This window comes from Ursus arctos, unplaced genomic scaffold, assembly GCF_023065955.2.
Source record: "Ursus arctos isolate Adak ecotype North America unplaced genomic scaffold, UrsArc2.0 scaffold_14, whole genome shotgun sequence".
In the NCBI taxonomy this organism is placed as follows: Eukaryota; Metazoa; Chordata; class Mammalia; order Carnivora; family Ursidae; genus Ursus; species Ursus arctos.
The window spans coordinates 70500495-70517143 of NW_026622808.1; the positions used below are offsets into that span (position 1 = coordinate 70500495).

The 16649-nt window shown below is 42.6% G+C and overlaps 1 protein-coding gene across 1 annotated transcript; it reads left to right on the plus strand.

Moving 5' to 3' along the window:
- Window positions 1-13991: 13991 nt before the first annotated feature.
- Window positions 13992-14594, plus strand: PRR20G (proline rich 20G). The gene has a single exon (XM_026500374.2). The coding sequence runs from the start codon at window positions 13992-13994 to the stop codon at window positions 14592-14594; it is 603 nt and encodes a 200-aa protein (XP_026356159.1).
- Window positions 14595-16649: the final 2055 nt, after the last annotated feature.

A 16649-nucleotide genomic window follows, 5' to 3' on the forward strand; every position in this document is an offset into this window, starting at 1 on the left:
ATATCATTATTATTATTATTTTTGTTTTCTGCTGAAAACTCATGTGGGTTTTTCATTGATTTATCAATTACTTGTTCATCATTGCTTCTTGAGTCTTAGGCCTTCCTCTAGAGGATTTTTTTGTTTTGTTTTTTCATGACAGCATCCCTTAGAACTTCTTTTAGCAAGAGTCTGGATGTAACTATAAATTTTCTGCATATCTTTTCTTTGAAATTCTTTATTTTAGCTTCTCAACGGATGGTTTGGCTGGGTAGGGGAGTCTGAGTTGACAGTTATCTTCTCTCAGCGCTCTGAAGGTATTATTACATTGCCTTCCTTTCTCCCCTGCTGCCAATAAGAAATCTTTGCCGGTCGATTAGTTGGTTTTAGATAATATGTTTCCTTTTTCTTAGTCTGGTTACTTTTCTGCTTTTTCTCTTTGCCTTTTGCTTTTGGCAGTTTTGCTCAAGTAATGTTTGGGTGTGAATTTCTAATTTTTTTATCCTCCTTGCAATTTCTGATTCTTCGCTCTGAGCATTCCAGTCTTACTCCATTCCAGAGAATCTTCAGCTCTGTTCTCTCTGAATGTTGCCTGTTCTCCCTCCTCTCAGGTGTATGTCGGATGCTTTCCATTTCTCCTTCACGTCTCTTTTTTTTTCAAGATTTTATTTATTTATTTGACAGAGACAGCAAGAGAGAGAACACAAGCAGGGGAAGCAGGAGAGGGAGAAGCAGGCTTCCCGCCGAGCAGGGAGCCCAACATGGGGCTCTATCCCAGGACCCTGGGATCATGACCTGAGCCGAAGGCAGACGCTTAACAACTGAGCCACCCAGGCACCCCATCCTCCTTCACGTCTCTTAACCTCTTTCATTTTTCCCACGTCTCCACCTCTCCATCTGGAGTGTGCTTGAATTCTGTACCTTTAAACTCTGTCATATTCACCTAACTTTAAATTTCATTGACTATATTTATTTCTTGAAGTTGCATTTGCTTCATTTTTAAAACTCCGTGTTTTTGTTCGTTTCATATTTCCCTGTTTTTGTTCAAGCATTCTATTCTTTATTTTATCTCATTAATAATTTTAAGCGTATTACTTTATACTTCTGACCAATTTGTTATTTCAATTTCTTGATATGCTAATATTTCCAATTTTTTTTCAGCTGAATCTCCCACTCAGAGACTCACTTCACTGTCTTTTAGCTAGAGTTCTCATCTTTTAGAGATATCTAGTGGAATATTTATGATGGAAAGGCATGATTTCTAGGGTTTGCTTTATGGGATCCACTGTTGAGGAGGTGAGCACGGATATAGAAGTAAGATTGGACTTGTAATTTGTAGTTTTCACTTATGGGCTCATCTTGAGCAAGAATTATTATTTTTTTCTTTGGGGATTCTCATGTTCTGTGTTGTGGAAGTATTACTATAAAGGAAATATTTGTTTTCTTCAGCTAGTTAGCCTCATTAATTTCATGGCTACTGGATAAGATTTTTTTTAATTGATATCTTGTCTTTGGGATTTCGGTAACATTTGTTTAGTATAAATTGAGAACCTTGCACCGTGATTAGGACCCTAGAATTTATCTAAAGCTTGAGTAGACCTAAGCTTCTTGGTTGACTCACTGGGCTGCTGGAAAGACTTACTTTAGCTCCCCATTACCAAAGGACAGCTTTGCTAGGATCCCAGGTCTAACCGAAGTTTCTTCTCTGGCTCTCAAACATAGGGGTGCAAGGGCAAGTCTCCATTCCGGAGAGAGCACTAAAACCCTCTACCTCTGTCCCTGAAGATTTATTTCTGAACCAATACTTATGAAGGCCACCATGACACTAACTATTTTATTCATGACACATGGGGATTCCCTGTTTGGTCTTTCAATGCCAACTATATATTTACACATTTTCTAACGTTTGTATTCTGTGTGTACGTGTATGAAGGGCAGTGTCCACATTGGCTTGTTCTGCCATGTTGTTGGTTATTAATGGTATATAGAAAATAATTGAGCTTCTTACATTTAAATTTGTAACTAAGAACTTTTCTTACTTTTCTTATTCTTGGGTTTCTTAGATAGACAATATCACTTGAACATGCTAATAAAAATAATATTTGTTTGCCTACAAACAATATTATCCATTATTATTTCATTATTGCATCCATTATTTCAAATAATCCTCAGAAAAATCTCTGTAACGTGGATACCATTACTAATCTCTATTGTGCAAATGGATACATTAAGGCTTAGAGAAGTTAGAAGATTCACCCAGGGTCATATATAGTAGAGCTGGAACTGCAACCCAGAAACAACCACTCCAGTTAACCTCTACCCTACAGCACCTCTCTAAAGGATACGTTTGTTTAAAAAGTGTGTATTTGTCTGTGTGTGTGTCTGTTATTGAAGCGGCTAAAAGTTCCAAAATGATCTTTCCCTACGAATCTCCTGTGGGATAACAAGTTGGTCCACACCTAATATCCAGGTCCTCCTCCCTATCGTGGACACTTAGTTTAGCCATGTGACTGGAGGTAGTCAGTGATGTGGGAGTGGAAGTTAAATGGCAGCCATGTGTTTCAGGTGGGAAGGCTACACAACTCACGTTGACCTTCACATAAGAAATAAACCTTGACCGAATAAAACCACTGGGATTTGAGAAGGGGGATTTCTGTTGTGACAGCTCATGCTAATTACCCTAATATATTTCTTTCCTGGCATTGCCCTCCTACCTGCACAGAGAAAATGGAAACCACTAGGTGACAGCTCCAGTGACAAATATACACACTCCCTCAATCCTGGATTCTGGTTATTTCCTCTGTGTCTTGTATCTTCAATCCCCTCTCTTAACTGGATCCTCTTCATTTCTTTTATTTTATTGAAGCATCTTTACCATGGCTATGTTTTATGAAAAAAGCTCTTACTTTTAGAGATACATAATGAAGTATTTATGGTTTAAATGGCATGGTGTCTGGGAGTTGCTTCAGAATAACCCGGTGTTGAAGGAGTAGCAGGGTAGAGATGAAGTAGGATTGGCCATGTGTTGGTAACTACTGATGCTGGGTGATGGGCACATGGGGAAGTCATCATATTCTCCTTTCTATTTTTCTGTAGATACATTTGGAAATTTTCATTATACACAATTTTCCTTGAAAGGGCACACAAAAATTCATAAAAGAAGAAAAAAAACTTTCATGAAATTATTTTTCAAAAATGGGGGAAGAAAATATGTTTTTTGCAATTGGTGAAAGACATATCCTCCAATTCCTCTTCATTTCACCCACTCCCCAGTTAATCAGCATGGGGGACCCCTAGAATGTTTTTTGTTATAATGCTGGTTTTTAAGATGGAGGGCATGGCCATGAGCCAAAGAATGCAGACGGCTTCTAGAAGCTGGAAAAGGCAAGGGAACAGATTCTCCTCTAGAGCCTCCAGAAGGAATGAAACCCCATTGACACCTTGATTTTAACTCGAAGAGACCTATTTTGGACTTCTGGCCCCCAGACTTCTTTTCCAAGCCTCTAAGTCATCATTTATTGATTTATAGCACACCCATTACATGACCTAGGGGCTTCATAATACAGTAAGCATCACAATAGAACTCTTTAGTTAAATACAATCAACAAATTATTGACCTACAAAAAAGCTGGGATGAAGCACATTAGGTAAAGTTCAAAGATGCTCAGAATTAGCAATATACAGAAGGTAATTCCACCAACTGGAGACGAGACAGGCAGATACACAGGCAGCACAACCCAAAGTGGGCCGAATTATAGAGGGTGGGTGAGCACATAAAGTAAAAGTTCACAGCAGCACGAAGACAATGCATTTGTGTTATTTTAAGTCACTAAGTCTGTAGTAATTTGTTATACCAGCAATTGGAAGCCAATACACACATTTCCAATCAAATTGGAATATGATCTTGGTTTGATATTAATTTCCCTTACAGATGTCAACAATATAATGAAGAGGTTAAGACTTTGGGCCCTTGAACAAGGTTCAAATCCTGATCTATCCACACTAGACAAGCTATTTAATTGTTCTGTGCCTCAGTTTCTCCATTGTAAGATGAGAATAACAGTAGCACTTACAGGGGTGCCTGGGTGGCTCAGTCAGTTAAGCATCTGACCCTTGATTTAGGCTCAGGTCATGATCTCAGGGTTGTGGTATAGAGCCCTGCGATGGGCTCCGTGCGCAGTGGGGAGTCTGCTTGGGATTCTCTCCCTTGGCCCTCCTCCTTGTTCTCTTTCTCTCTAAAAATAAATAAATAAATCTTTAAAAAAAAAAGTAACACCTACGTGCTAACATTTTTGGAAAGGCCGAATGTATGAATATATGAGGAGTGCTGTAACAACGCCTTACACGTAGCAAGCACTCAATAATGTTAGTCGCCATTGTTAGCTGTTATGTATTTCTGATCTAGTCCATCCATTCATTTGCCTGATCATACCACACTATTCTGATAGTTGGGGAAGGTTCTTTCTCATAAATGTTCCTGTTTTTTTTCCCTAATTAATTCTCCATATAAAATTTAAAACTATTTCATCCAGTTTCATGAAATAAGAAAAACAGCATTGATTTTAACAATGGTGTTGGAATAAACTGCATATTCACGTGTAATTGTGCAAAACTTAACATTGACCTCATGCCCTGAACAAAAATGAGCACAAATGGGTCATGGACCTAAAGACAAAAGCTAAAACCATAAACCTTCTAGAAGAAAATATAGGAAAAACTCTTTATGACCTTGGAGTGGGCGAAGATCTCCTAGATGGGACACCCAAAAACCATGAATTATACAAGAAAATACTGATACATTTTACGCAGTGGGCACTGTGATTTGCTGCCCAGACACTTCCTCAGAAATAGAGGATTTATGAGCCCAGCCGCTAGAATTGTGCCGGGCAGCCGGCTCTCAGCCCCCACAGACAGCTGTGGGCTCCTACGGGTCAGCGGAAGCATAATGTTGAGACTGCCTGGTCCTGCTTCCTTCCCTGCCCCACCCCTAAAAGGCACCCCTCATCAACCTCCTTAGCTCTAATTTCCATTTCAGATTTGGTTCCTTGGAAATCTCAACCTGAGACATTGGGCTTCAATAAAATTAAAATATTCTGTTCTTCGGTAGACACTGTTAAGACAATGAAAAGGCAAGCCGCAGACTGGGAGAATATACTCACAATACATATATCCACCAAAGGACTTGTATCCGTAACACATAGAGAGTTCTTACAACTCAACAATAGAAAGTCAACTCAAAAATAAAATGGTAAAACTTTCGAATAGGTACTTCACAAGAGGATTTCTAGGTATGGTCAATAAGCACATGGAAACCCAATAAGGATGGGGAATATACAAGATGAGCATGGAACATCTTGCGGTGCAAAAAAAGTAAGGAGGCGTTCAAAACCACAATGAAACAAAACAAAACAAAAGCCACAATGATGAGGGCGTGTCCAAGGGCACAGGCGCCAACTGAAAGAGCTCCCAATGGCCAAGGCTGAAATCTCAGGGTAACAAAATAATTACGTAGTATTGCATTATAACTCAAAGTAGAAAATAAACCCCCATAAGTTCATATCAATATAAATAAATGATTGAGTAACTAGGTGAGAATAGACAAATCTCCCACACAGAAGAAGTTCAAATCATTTATGTAGATCCTACCCTGCCCCAAAGAAATGAAGCCTAACTCATCTCTCCTTAGTGTGGGTTGTACACAGTGACTTCCTTCCAAAGAGGTTAGTGTAGAAAGGAGGAAAAGAGAAACATCACAGTGGAGAGACCTGACAAACACGACCTCAGCCAGGGTCAAAGTCAACACCGACAGTGACATACCCTCGATATGATGTTATGAGAATGAAACTTTACCTCTGGGGTCTTCCTCACAAAAGTATGTAATCACGGTTTAATCATGAGAAAAACATTAGACAAATTCCAATACAGGACACCTGTCAATATACCTGACTACTACTCTTCAAAATTGTCAAAGGCGGGAACACCAAGGTGGCTCAGTTGGTTGTGTCTTCCTTTGGCTCATGTCATGATCCCAGGGTCCTGGGATAGAGCCCTGCATCAGGCTCCCTGCTCAGTGGGGAGCCTCCTTCTCCCTCTGCCTGCCACTCCCCCTGCTTGTGTGCATGCTCTCTCTCTCTCTGACAAATAAATAAATAAAATAAAATCCTTAAAAAATACGTAAATATATATCAAAATTGTCAAAGTCAGCAAGAACAGAGAAAGTGTGAGAAACTGTCAGCCAAGTGGAGTCATGGCTAATTGCCAAGGTATCCTGGATGGGATCTTTGGATAGAAAAAGTACATTGGGTAAAAATTAGGGAAAGTTGAATCAAATACAGACCTTCATTATAATAATGTATTGACATCGGTCCATTGATTGTGACAAATGTAATACAATGTAAAATGTTAATAAGAGGTAAAACTGGGTGTGAGGTATATGGGAGCTCTGTACTATCTCCACAATTTTTCTGTAAGTTTAAACTACTCTAAAATAAAAACATTTACTTAAAAAAATAAGTACATCCCTAGTCATCGAGGAAATGTAAATCAGAGCTACAATAAGACCCTACTCCACTGACACTAGACTAACTAAAATTAACAAGATGGACAATACCAAGGGCTGCAAGGATGTGGAACTAGACCCTTTACACACTGCTGGAGGGAATATATGATGGTACAACCATTTCAGAACAGTTTGATAGTTTTCATAAGGTTTTATAAAGTTAAACACTTGATATTTGACCCAGAATTCCACATCTAAATATTTAACCAAGTAAAATGAAAACATATATCCACCCAAAGTTTTGCACATGGATCTTCACAACAGCTTTATTCATAGTATCCCCACACTGGAAACAGCTCAAATGTCCATCAACTGGTGAATGGATAAACATACTATGGTATATTCAGGCAGCGGGGTACTATGCAGCCGTAGAGAAGGGATTACCCATACATCCTACAACATAGAGGGAGCTCAACAGCATTACGCTCAGTAAAAGGAACCAGATATAAAAATGCATATGTATGGGGCTCAGTGGGTTGAGCATCCAGCTCTTGATTTTGGCTGGCATGGTGATCTCAGGGTCCTGGGATGGAGCCCTGTGTCAGGCTCCATACTCAGCAGGGACTCTGCTTGAGATATTCTCCCTCCCTCTCCCTCTACCCCTCCCCCCTCTCTGAAATAAATAAATAAAATCTTTAAAAAAAAACATATGTATGATTCCACAATTCTAGAATAGGCAAAATTGATCTGCAGTGATAGAACGCAGATGATTGGTTACCTGGGGTGAGGTTGGGGGAGGGGGATTGACTACAAAAGGGCCAAGGGAACTTTCTGAGGTGGTGGTTGCCCAAAGTGTATACATTTATCAAAACTCATTGAACTGTGTGCTTAAAATGGATGTGTTTTATTGTGTGTTGATTATACCTCAGTAAAGTTGATTTTTTAAAGAAGAAGGAGAAAAAATAACATTGGGAGTCTTAGTGGAATTACATTATTTATAGACTATTTTTAGAAGAATTTTAAAAACAAGACTATGGTTTCCATCCTGTGTCCTGGCATATCTCTCTTCCTAGACCATTGTGTTCATACCCGTAGGCTTAAATGCCAACGTCATATGTCTCATGAACAGATCTCTAGCTCCAACCTCTTCTCTAACTCCAGACCCAAAAATTGCCACTAGACATTCTCACACTTGGTCACTCAAAAGCTGCTTCAACCCAGCATGTGCTAACCAAGCTCGCAATCCTCCCACTAGAGCAGGTTCCCGGCACATCTTCCACCTTAATAAACAGCACTACCAACTTGGCAGTCTCCTTTCCTTCCAGGGTGTGTCCAAACCATCACAACATTGGTTCTTGCCCTGTAAATTTCTCTCTAACCATGGAACGTCTTCCTTCTCTATTGCCCACAGCCCTAGTCTAATAAGACACTATCTCAACACAGAGGACTGCAGTGGCCTCCTTTCTCCTTCTGATTTAATCTTAGCACTCTCAGTGGGCTCTCCACTTCACAGCCAGGATGATCTCTTATGAAATGTTAATCTCATCAAGGGCATCTCCCTCTGCATAAAACCCTCCTGTGGCTTTCTGCTGACCTTAGAACAAAAGCAGCACCTGGGTGATTTTCCCCACCTCATCTCCCACCACCCCCTCGTTTGGGCCAGCCTCCTTTCCATTCCTGGAATGGGCTGGGCTCTCTTCTTCCTCTCAGGTGCTCTTCTCCGTCTGTCCTCCCCTCCCTGCCTTACCCAACCTGGTTCATGTCTTACCAGTCCTTCCAATTCCAGCCCAAATATCCCTCTCTTTGACCTAATCCAGTGCTATTAGTCACTCTCATGGCATCACACTCCCTTTCACTTGCACTTAACAAACTGTAACTATGCAATTTTTCTGTAATGATTAGATCAACGAATCAAGCATGTACATCTATGAATGATTTAATCATGGTGGGCCCATTTGGCAAATGGAAAACTCTAGTCCAATAAACTCCTCCCAAGTCAAGCCAGACCCACCCACCTTGGCTCTGCCCATCACCCACTTCTGTCCAATCACATACCCAGGTGACACCCACCATCTTATGTAAGGGGACTGGGACGATCAAAAAACAGTGGGCTTCTTGGAGGCCTGTGGAAAGAACGTGTTAACGCTGAGGTCTGAGCTGCAGTTGTGACCTGTGGACACTTCTGGACCCCCAACCCCTTGGGCCTCTCCTCTTGGAAGGGGATCTTACCCTGTAGGCTTCCAGAACCCGCTGCAAAGAATTCAACACCAGGAGGTCAGGTATGTGTCCTGTGGCCTCGGGGGATGCCATAGATTTTGTATTGTCCAGGTGGGGACAGACTCTCCAGCGCCCTAGAAAAGCCAGGGACAACTTCCCGAATTTTCCTACAGTGTCCCCTCTGCTCCCCACTTCCTTATCTCTTCCCCCCAAGGGAGGGATAATTCTTCTACTTGGCTAAAGTTTTTCATTTCCTTGACCTTTACCTAGAGGACTTGGGATAAATAAGTGAGCACACCTCTAGGCCAATCCTTACTAGCTCTTCTTTGAAAGCTGTTAAAATATGTTGAGTCTCCCCAGTTCCACTCCCCAAACTTCCCTCTCCATACTGCATCCCCCTGAGCTGATGGCGTTGCATGCTCTTTGCCTGGGAACCCGGCCCTTTGAAGGGAGGGTGGGTGCCAGGGCAACAGTGCCCACCAGGACTGATGCTAGGGAGACTGGGTTGCTGCTTGGTGCTTGGGAAATGTGGGTGCAGTTTGAGCCCTGACTCACCTGACTTTATTTATCTCTTGGGCACATTCATCATGGAGAAGCAAGGACTTCCCAAATGCCTTCCCTCAATGGCCCCTAATCAAGGTAGTCAAATGCCAGTCACTTTCTTTTAAATATTTTCCTGTTTTTTATTTTACTTTTGGTATTTACTTATGTAATGTAGTGGTCCCCATAAGGCATACTATGAAAACCAGCAGCCCCTGCTCCTTCTCAACTTCTCACACCTTAGAGACAACCATTTTCATCTGCTCAGTTTCTTTTAGCATTACTCTCTGTTCTCTAAATACCATGCTTACATTACCACTAACTTGTTTTTCCATTTTAGACTTTATTTTTGGTCTTCTCTCTATGGGAGAGGAGTAATTAGCTGTAGTTCCTGCATTCCTACCATCCTCACCACTCTCCACCCTCACCCCTGCCCACCCACTCCAGCCCACACACACCTCCTGCCCACCTACCTCACAGCACAATTTACTGTTCAAAATGGGGCCGTCTAGTCAACCAGGATCATTTTCCCTCTTGTATAACTTTTGAATTTTCCAGGACTTAATACTTGGGCTATTATTTGCTTATTGACCACCAATCCATTCTCAGACTCCTCCCCAGTTGTTTAAATTCAAACTCAATCAAGTATCCTGTAAGTTTCACCTTCTGGTGGCATTATTGCCACACCCTTCTAATCCGCTCCAATCTAGGCTGGCTTCTCAGCCAACTCTGAGCTGCTCTCCTGGGATCTCCCTTCACCACCATCTGGGGAATTCCTTCCCCACTTTTGAATTTTATACTCTCTTAGTCTGGTTTACTTTTTCTTTCTTGGTTTAGTACATTCCCAGGGAAACAGGCATCCAGAAAATTATTTGAGATCTTGCATATTTAAAAGTGAGTTTATTCTACCCTTCCTGATTCGTGTATAGCTTGGTTGGGTATTGAATTTTAGGCGGGAAATCCTTTTTCCTCAGAATTTTGAAGACACTTCTTCCTTCTCTCTCTGTCTCACTCTGTCTCCCTCTCTCTCTGAAGATTTTAGGATCTTTTTGTTACCAGAACTCGATTTGTTTTTTAATAATTAGCTTTGGCAATGCTAGGCCTCTAATTTTCTCATATTTTATCCTTCTTACTTTTCATTTTTGTCCTCTTTTCTGGGAGATTTCTTCAACTTTATCTTTCAAAAATCCATGGAAATTTTAATGTCTGCTCTCATAATTTTGATTTCAAAGGGCTCTTTTTTTTCCTGAATGTTTCTTTAAAAAGCATCTTGTAATTTGTTCATGGGCATCATCTCTTTTAAAAGATATTAGTGATATATTTTTGCGAAATTTTCACTGATAGCAAGAACTGTTTCCAGCAAGTTGCTTTCTTCCTGTTTGATTATTGGTTTCCTATCTCATGTTAGTCTTTCCTCGGATGTTTGATGACCCCTGGTTGGCTGCCCATATTGAAAAGGGAACCCTGGGAAGCTGAATGGCAGCTCTGAGCCAATGAGTGGGGCCTATTAACTCTGGGTTCCACAGAATTTATATGACTGGACTGCCAAATTGGGGAACCCCATGTGTCAGTTTCTTAGGATTCTTCTCTTAGACCGCACAGGTTTCCCAGGGAAGACTCTTCAGATGATCTTCAATGCCAGCACTATCTTCAGCCAAATTTCCATAGATGTGTATTCAGTCTGGGCTGTCTATTCCATTCTATTGCTCAGTCATTTATCTCTGTTTGAACACTGCACTGTCTTCATTTCTGTAGCTGGATGCTACTTCATGATCTATGATAAACCAGGTTCCCCATCATGTTCTCTTTCTGGAGGGCATTAAAATTTTATAGCTATTGTGAAATTGTTCACTATACCATTTCCCTCCATACACTGAGTGTCCTAAATCTTTTTATCTTTGCCAGTCTGATAGACGCATAACAATGGCACAAGCTTTCCTTTAATTTGCATTTCTTCATTATAAGTGAGGTTTAGCATCCTATACATATAAGGACCATTTGCTTTTCCCCTTTTATGTATTGCCTATGGTTGCTTTTTGCTTTTCCTCTATTTGGTTGTTTATTTTATTGATTTTTAAGTGTTCTTGAATTTGGGGGATTTATCAATTCAGACTTTCTTTAGTCAATTAAGGATCTCACCTCCCTCCCTGCCCCCACTTCTACTGGAGTTAAATCTAGGTCAACAAAGGGTAACATGCTTTACATACTATCACATGATTGGAAAGAGTGCTCTGGTCCTTGGTTCACACAGCCACCCCTTGTTTCTGTTTCTACTGGTGTCTGGCCATCAGTCCATGCAGGTCACTCTGAGCCCTCTAGGTCCTATCTGCAAAGCCCCTGCCATCCACCAGCCCTCCCATAGCTCACCCAGGCCATTCTTGGTTGTTTCTGGAGCCACACTGAGCTCTCAGTCTGAGTTTGGGAGAGCAGATATAAATGGCTCTGCAAGGGCCCACATATATTCGTTTAAGAATATTGAATAAAGCATAGACTTGATATGCTTGGACCTCCCAGGACTTTGATTTCTGATGCTCAAAAACCCAAAACCTCAAACTATTATATCTGTCCTTAGTTCCAAAACTCTCCCATAGTGTCCCTTTCTTTCTGTTAATGCCAACTTCTGAGTGTGGAGAAGATGGGGTCAAAGGAACCAGCCAACAGGGCTGTGGCCATGTCTCAGAGCATTCACCTCCTCTCTCCCAGTGCTGTGGGTCCTCTGACCATTCTGAGATCAGTTTAAGGTATTAATATGAGCTTTTCTAGCCAAGAACTGTAAAAAAATTCACCAGAGAGATGATCTAATCCTGGCTTTTTTTTAATTTTTGAAAGATGATTGTGTAGAAAGAAGGCATTTGTTGAAACACTCTCAGTTTGTTCCATTACAGTGGGTCTGTTGGAGTTGTTCTTTATTCCTGATGCTGTTAATTCTTGGGCCCTTGTGTCCCAGTACTGCCTCCCAACAGTGACTCAACCACCCCGGGTAAAAGCCCCACCCCTGCTGTCCCCTGCTCACACTGTCACTTACCTGCCATCTTCCCTACCGCACTGCTCTGGAAGTTCACTCTGCCCCCACCAGTGTCCTGATGCTGTTCTCACCCATTCCAGGTGGCCAACAAGAATGGCCACATCGCAGGCCTGCTCTGTCCCACATAGCCAACCTTGTGGGCAGTTCACCGCCCCCTGATCTGTTGTCTCCACCTTGGATCTGGGTACATGCTCTCAGTTTCCCTCTGCATCAGTGGCCCTGAAAAGTGCTTTTTCTCTACCTTCCCATTAGAGGTTAGCAGTGGACTTTAGGGTTCTGTCAGAGGCACTCTCTGCTCCTCCACTCTCTCCTGCGGATCCTGTCAGCTCCCATGGTAGTGATGACCAACTCTGTGTAGATGGCTCAGAGGACCGGCAGAGCTCTCCACTGAGCCCCAGACTCACATCACCACTTGGAAAACACAAGCACCTCACCATCATAGGTCCAATACTGAACACATTTTTGTCATCCAAACTTGTATCTTCTCCCTTGAGCTCTACCTTGGGGAAACAGCTTTATCCCCCTCTCTGTTGGGGGAAAGCAAATGGCAGCAGGGGTGTGCTTAACAGATAGTCAGGAGAGTGCCCCCCAGACAAACTGGGTCAGTTGGGACCCCATTTGCCCCTTTCATCAGCCTGCCCTCAGGGTATCCTGGGCTCCCGTTGTGTTTGCTTACCTCTTCACATCTCAGATGGCTGCAACTCTCCTCAGCCCTCCTGCCTCTAGGCACACCCCTTCCTGTACAGCCACACTTCACTCTCCAAAGTCCAAATGTGATGACTTGTTCCCTTCCATAAAGCCTTCCAGTGGTTCTCCTTTGATCTTAGGATAAACTAAAACTTGGCTTAGCTTAAAGGGGTCCTTATGAGCTTCTCCCTCCTGCCGTGCTATCCTGCAGCTAGTCCAGACTTCTTACATTCTGGAAGCCTGTGCCCAGTCTCCACCCCCTGGGAATCCTCTCCCTCCCCACTCTGCCCTGGCCTTGCTAAATCCTGCTCACTCCTGAGGTCCTGACTTACAGCTTTTTGTTAACTTCTCTTGCCCCCAAGTACATGCTGGGACGACACTAAGCACTTGCTTGTAGTATCCAAGTCTTTATAACACCCCAGGGGTTGGTGTATCATATCAATTCATGAAAAAGGAAATTGAGGCCCATCACAGGTAAGTTAAGATAAAATTCCATGGGGTACCTGGCTGGCTCAGTTGGTGGAGCGTGCAACTCTTGATCCTCGGGGTTGTGAGTTTGAGCCCCATGTTGGGTGTGGAGATTACTTAAAAATAATAAAAATCTTAAAAAAAAAAAAAAGATAAAATTCCAGGCACTCTGGAATCAAAACCACCTTCCTTGTTATATCCTAACTCCTTCACTCTCCAACTTGTTACCTGTCAGTGACATTACATATTTTGTTTTGTTCTGTTGGTCTTTTCTATTGAAGTTTAAGCTTGGTGAGGACAGGGACTGTCACTTTGATTCAAATTGAATCTAGTGAATTCAAATTGAATCTGGAGTCAGTTTACCCATCAGTAAAATGGGGATGGCAATTACCTCTCTGGACAGGTGGTGGGGAGGGCCAAATGAAATGACCAGTGGGAAATGCTACACATAATGGGTCATTGGCAGAGGGACTCTCCACCTCATACCCTCCCCTCCCCCATTCTCCTGGCCCCAAAGCTTCCTGGAAAAGCTCTGATTTCTTCTTTCCACTTTCTGCTTCTCTGTTTGCCTCAGATATGCATTCTCAGGAGTTGGACTGCTCTGGTGTGGAAGGTGAAGGCACCATGAAAGCAGATGGCCCTATGAAGCCAGGCCATCCCTTGAAACCCTTTGCTTATGTGAAACCCATGAGATATGAGACCCCAGCGTTCACAGCTCATCACGGAGAGAGAGGCCAAGGCCACCATGGGGGAAGAAGTCAGCAGGCAGTAAGACGCCACCTTAGGGGAATAGACCTTCGCAGAGACCCTGGCCTCCAGGTGAGGCCAAGACGCATACTGAGACCACGTCTGCGTGTGGATGGAGACCATGGTGAAGAGCCAAGCCACCACATGGAGCCAGAAGCCAGGCGGACCTCATCCTTCCCTCTTACTGAAGCAACCACAGTGCACGGAGATGGGCTGCAAGGCCCTGGCCTCTGCACAATCCAGCCTGGGTCAGGAGTGCAGGCGCTGCCCCATGCCTCTGGGTATTGGGTTCTCACAAATTCCCCAACTTCATCCGTCTATCCCTGCTTAGGGTTCAGACCCTTGGAGGGCTCAACTTTGTTCTTCACACAGACCCCCTCCGGTACCTTTGTGTATGGGGTCCCAGAATTTTTCACCCACATTGCACGCTGACCCCCATCATTTGCCCCTTGTCCCTGTTCTGACCTGGGTGTTTCTCCCAGCCCAAACCCAAGTCCCCATTTCTGTCCCTCCTGACTCCTCCCATTCCTAGCCTTTACCTTCATGTTGTCCAGACTGAGCCTGCAAGTCTCCCAGGATCCTGGCAGGGTCACATGTACACTGCTCATGTCCCTCTGTTGTCTCCTCCTTTTGTTTTATCACAGATGTACATGAATGTTGTCCCTCAGTACTTACTGCAATAAATCTGCAATCTCCTTTGCCCTCCTCTGTCTCAGGTTATTCAGGGTGCTATAATACACAGCACGGTCTGGGTGGTTTATAAACCTCAGACATTTGTATCTCACAGTTGTGGAGGCTGGCAATCCCAGACCACCAGCAGGGTCTTTGTGAGAACCCACGTTCTAGTGTATGGATAGCTGGATTGTGTCCTCACATGGCTGGAGGGGCGAGGAAGCTATCTGGGATCCTTTTGTAATGGCGCAAATCCCTTCACGAGGGCTCCACCTCCTAATACCATCCCACTGGGGGTTAGGATTTCAACATAGGAATTTGGGGAAGACACATTCAGTCTATTTTATGTCCCCACAACTACAATTTTTCCAATCCTGAGATGTATAACCATGAAATGTTTTAGAAAAGAAAACACAGCGAAGGAGCAAAAAAAGGAAGAAGTCACATCCAAGGAAATCAGAACCAATAGAACATTCAGAAAAAGACTTTTTAAAGAGTATAATTAATATCCTCAGAGAGATATGGGATGATAGCATATCTCTGACACAATAGCATGTCTTCACATAAAAAGGCAATTAGAAATGCTTGAGATGAAGCATAAGGTGGTTGGTATACAAAATTATGTGATTTGAAGCACAGAATGGATAGGACTGAGGAACAAATCAGTATAGTTGTTTGGGCAGACGGAGCTTCCAGAATGTGGCAAAAGAAAGGTGTAAGGTTTGGAAGCTATTTCACACTGACGGGAGCTCCCAAAGTTGGGATGTCTAACACAGGAGTTCTACCAAGAGGCTCAGAACACTTGGACAATAGTAATATATCACATTTGGCTAATTTCCCCACGTTGAAGAAGACATGAATCCTGAGGAAGATGCAACAATCACATACACCTGGATGAAGTATGGTGCAGAGAAAGTTCCAAAAACCACCTGCAAGATGAGACCTACAAGGTAAGCAGAGTTAGTCTGACATCAGACTTCCCTAGGCAGCTCCATTGAATCTAAGAAAGCAATGGGGTAACATCCTCAAAGCTTGGAGAGGAAATAACTCTGAGTCTAGGGTTCTGTAACCAGTCAGAGATGCTCTTGGGCTCAGGACCAGGTGGTGAATAGACAGGAGGTTCTGGAACTCCTGCAGCCAATTCACCAGCTCCAGAGGGTGGGGGGATGGGAGGAGGGTAGAGCAATGAGAAAATGAGCCCGAACACTAATCAAACTGGACCTAAAGCATGAGCTTCCTCTGGACTTTATTGTCCACAAGCTAATAAAGCCAGTTTGAGTTGAGCTTTCTGTTACCTGCAGTGAAAGCACAGATGTTTCTCAGCCAGGATTTAGAAAGAAAGAAAGAAAGAAAGAAAGAAAGAAAGAAAGAAAGAAAGAAAGAAGAGAAAAGAACCCAGAAGGAAGATGTGAGATGCAAGAAGGACCAGTGAGCAAGGAAAATGGTAAACTGTGCTATCCAGTTTAAACAGGTATGATTCTGGAAGAAAGATGAATAACCTGGAATTAAAATTCCAGAAGCATTAGCATAGGAATGTGGGGGGTGGGAAGTTCAGGAGGAGCTAAAAATCACTAAAATTCTTGTCTAGTTTCTAGAGATTTTATAGATACTGAATATGAAGGAGCAATGAAACTCAAAACAATTTAAAGTATGTGAACCCATTGATAAGCACTAAATGAACTGAACTAGGATACAAAGTTTCAAACAGATTGAGGAAAAGGTGGATCAAAGAAAATGGTGAATCAAACAAAAGGCATAGGGGTTGATAGAAACAAGGAGAAAGCGTGACACATTTCAAATGCTAAATAAGGAATA

Excerpts from the sequence above, each read along its gene's own strand:
- PRR20G (XM_026500374.2), top strand. The coding sequence starts at position 13,992 with ATGCATTCTCAGGAGTTGGACTGCTCTGGTGTGGAAGGTGAAGGCACC.